Raw genomic sequence first — 4,077 nt, 5'->3', positions numbered from 1 at the left:
CCCTACCCTCCTCTAGCTTATCTCTCCACGCTTCAGGCTCACTGTCTTTATTCCTGATGAAGGGCTTTTGCCCGAAACGTCGATTTTGCTGAAGCCCCTCGATGCTGCCTGAACTGCTGTGCTCTTCCAGCACCACTAATCCAGAATCTAAGCGTATTAGATCAGCCCTTCCCCAGCATTAAAACCCTCTCCAACACCATCTAAACACCATTTCAACATCTGGGATTAAACACTTTTAGAATACTCTGTGCAATTCCTGACTCCCTGCTACAGGAAGGACGCTGTTAATCTTGAAAGGGTTCAGAAAAGATTTACAAGGATGTTGCCAGGGTTGGAGGGTTTGAGCTATAGGGAGAGGCTGAACAGGCTGGGGCTGTTTTCCCTGGAGCATCACCTTATTGAGGTTTATAAAATAATAAGGGGCATGGATAGAATAAACAGACAGTCTTTTCCCTGGTGTCGGGGAGTCCAGAACTGGAGGGCATAAGTTTAGGGTGAGAGGGGAAAGATATAAAAGAGACCCAAGGGGCAACTTTTTCACGGGCCGGGTGCTGATAGGTGGGACTAGATTGGGTTGGGATATCTGGTCGGCATGGACAGGTTGGACCGAAGGGTCTGTTTCCATGCCATACATCTCTATGTCTCTATCTGGAATCAGTGAAAGTGCTGAAAAGCAGTCAGCTCTGATCAAACGGATTTACTAATCTCCCTAAAACAAAACATCAAATTGCGGATGCTGGAGACTGGAAACTAAAACAGCAAGTGCTGGAGGAAGGGCCACTGGACTCGAAACATTAACTCTGTTCCTCTCTCACCACGGGCACATGCAGACCTGCTGAGTTTCTCCAGCAATCCTGCCGTCCCTGGCTCACCCAGTCTGACATCATTACTGGGGCGTGGCCAACAGGTGACTCCAGGCCCAGAGCCAATGGGGTTGACTCTGAACTGCCCTGTGATTGGGCAGAGGCTGCGTTTAATTAAAGCACCACTCAAAAGGAGGGCCAGGTACCAGCTCCTCACGGTGGGTCAGAAACAGTGCAGAGTGGAGCTGAATGAAAGCTACTGACACCCAGATCCCGCAATTGTATGAAAAAAACTGGACAGAACATGGATTGGAGAAGCTAATTCCATACAGATCAGCCATGACCAACTGCCTGTTGGATTTGGCCTCCAATCACCCTGCACCTCCTACAATACAATAATAACGCAAACTGTGGTGTGTCCCCATCCACGGGGGACGGTGACCTTCAGTATCTCCCCACCCACATCTTACCAAAGTTTTCACCGCCCCAGATGTCCATCGCAGTGTCATACTTCCCGAGATGGTTAAACCAGGCTTTGTTGATCACAAAGAGACCTCCAGCTATAACTGGTGTCCTGAGAGGGATAGGTTACGTTAGCTTCCACACATCAAAACACAGTCCCAGCACCAAACACAGTCCCCGCACCAAACACAGTCCCCGCACCAAACACAGTCCCCGCACCAAACACAGTCCCAGCACCAAACACAGTCCCTGCACCAAACACAGTCCCTGCACCAAACACAGTCCCTGCATCTAACACAGTCTCTGTATGACACAAAGATTGGTGGAGTAGCAGAAAGCATAAGGGACTGTCATAGAATACAGGAGAATATACAAAGACTGGAGAGTTGGGCGGAAAAGTGGCAGATGGAGTTCAATCCAGACAAATGTGAGGTGATGCATTTTGGGAAGTCTAATTCTAGAGCGAATTATACAGTAAACGGAAGAGCCTTGAGAAAAGTTGATGGACAGAGATCTGGGAGTGCAGGTTCATTGTACCCCGAAGGTTGAAGTTGATGGACAGAGATCTGGGAGTGCAGGTTCATTGTACCCCGAAGGTTGCTGCACAGGTGGAGAGAGTGACCAAGAAGGCATATAGTATGCTTGCCTTCATTGGACGGGGTATTGAGTATAAGAGCTGGCAAGTCATGTTAAAATTGTACAAGACATTGGTTCGGCTGCATTTAGAATACTGTGTACAGTTCTGGTCGCCACATCGCAAAAAGGATGTGGACACTTTGGAGTGTGCGCAGAGAAGGTTTACGGGGATGTTGCCTGGTATGGAAGGTGCTAGCTATGAAGAGAGGTGGAGGTGGTTAGGTTTATTTTCGTTAGAAAAAAGGAGATTGAGGGGGGACCTGATTAAGGTTTACAAAATCATGAAGGGTATAGACAGGGTGGATAGAGACAAGCTTTTTTTCAGGGTGAAGGATTCAATAATGAGAGATGAGAGATGGAAAGTTTAAGGGGGATACACACATCAAGTACTTCACACAGAGAGTGGTAGGTGCCTGGAAAACATTGCCAGCAGAGGTGGACTGTGTTTGATCCTGGGATTGTGTTGATGCTGGCACGTTAGAGTCATTTAAGATGCTTCTGGACAGATGCATGAGTAGGTGGGGAGCAGAGGGATACAGATGCTTAGGAATTGGGCGATGGGTTTAGACAGTAGATTTGGATCGGCTCAGGCTTGGAGGGCCGAAGGGCCTGTTTCTGGGCTGTAAATTATCTTTGTTCTTTTCTCTTTGTATCAAACACAGTCACAATAACAAATACAGTTCCAGATCCAACACAGTCCCAACATCAAACACAGTTCCTGCATCAAACACAGTCCCTGCATCACACACAGTCCCTGCATCACACACAGTCCCTGCATCAAACATCCCTCCAGCATCAAACACAGTCCCTGCATCACACACAGTCCCTGCATCACACACAGTCCCTGCATCACACACAGTCCCTGCATCACACACAATCCCTGCATCAAACATCCCTCCAGCATCAAACACAGTTTCCACATCAAACATAGTCCCAGCTTCAAACATTGTCCTAGCATCCAACACAGTCCCTGCATCAAACACAGTCTGAACATCAAACACAGTCCCTGCATTACACACAGTCCCTGCATCAAACGTAGTCCCATCTTCAAACATAGTCCCAGCATCCAACAACAGTTCCTGCATCAAACACAGTCTGAATGTCAAACACAGTCCCTGCATCAAACATAATCCCAGCATCAAACACAGTCCCAGCATCCAACACAGTCCCCACATCATACACAGCCTCAGCATCAAACACAGTCCCCACAACAAACACGGTGCCAACATTTAACACAGTCCCTGCACCAAACACAGTCCCAGCATCTAATACAGTCCCAGCATCTAACACAGTCCCCATATAAAAAAACACAGCTCCCGCAACAAACACAGTCCCAGCATCTAACACAGTCCCAGTATCTAATACAGACCCTGCAACAAGCACAGTCTCAGCATCTAACACAGTCTCAACATTAAACACAATCCCAGGACCAAACACAGTCTCAGTGTCTAACACAGTCCCTACATCAAACACAGTCATCACATCAAACACAGTTCCAGCATTTAACACCATACCTGCATCTAACACAGTCCTCACATCAAACACAGTCCCAGCATCTAACACAGTCCCAGCATCTAACACAGTCCCAGCATCTAACACAGTCCCACATTTAACACAGTCGCTGCATCAAACACAGTCCCAGCATCTAACACAGTCCCAGCATCTAATACAGTCCCAGCATCTAACACAGTCCCTGCACCAAACACAGTCCCAGCATCTAACACAGTCCCCACATCAAACACAGCCCCAGCATCTAACACAGCACCTGCATCAAACACAGCACCTGCATCAAACACAGCACCTGCATCAAACACAGTCCTAGTATCAAACACAGTTCCCACTTCAAACACAGTCCTAGCATCAAACACAGTCCAAGCATCCAACATAGTCTTTGCATCAAACACAGTCCCCGCATCAAGAACAGTCCCAGTATCTAACACAGTCCCTGCATCAAACACAGTCCCACATCAGACACAGTCCCACATCAAACACAGACCGAGCATCTAACACAGTCCCCACATCAAAAACAATCCCCACATCAAGCACAATCCCCACATAAACATAATCCCAGCATTTTACACAGACCCACATTAAACACAGACCCAGCATCAAAAACAATCCCCACATCAAACACAATCCCCACACCAAACACAGTCCCAGCATCTAACACAGTCCC

The 4,077-nt window shown here is 47.6% G+C and overlaps 1 protein-coding gene across 1 annotated transcript in view; it reads right to left on the bottom strand.

The window, feature by feature from the left end:
• Nucleotides 1-4,077, bottom strand: part of LOC122546807 (polypeptide N-acetylgalactosaminyltransferase 14-like) — a gene marked incomplete at its 3' end in the record, with an annotated part of 8,359 nt that overhangs the window by 3,400 nt on the left and 882 nt on the right. The window contains exon 2 of the mRNA XM_043685435.1: nucleotides 1,274-1,377. Within this exon, the coding sequence (XP_043541370.1) occupies nucleotides 1,274-1,301 (28 nt within the window). The remainder of the gene's footprint in view (nucleotides 1-1,273; nucleotides 1,378-4,077) is intronic.

This window comes from Chiloscyllium plagiosum, unplaced genomic scaffold, assembly GCF_004010195.1.
Source record: "Chiloscyllium plagiosum isolate BGI_BamShark_2017 unplaced genomic scaffold, ASM401019v2 scaf_14318, whole genome shotgun sequence".
Classification (NCBI taxonomy): Eukaryota; Metazoa; Chordata; class Chondrichthyes; order Orectolobiformes; family Hemiscylliidae; genus Chiloscyllium; species Chiloscyllium plagiosum.
Note: the sequence above shows the minus strand (reverse complement) of the source record. Positions and strands in the feature narration are given on the sequence as shown.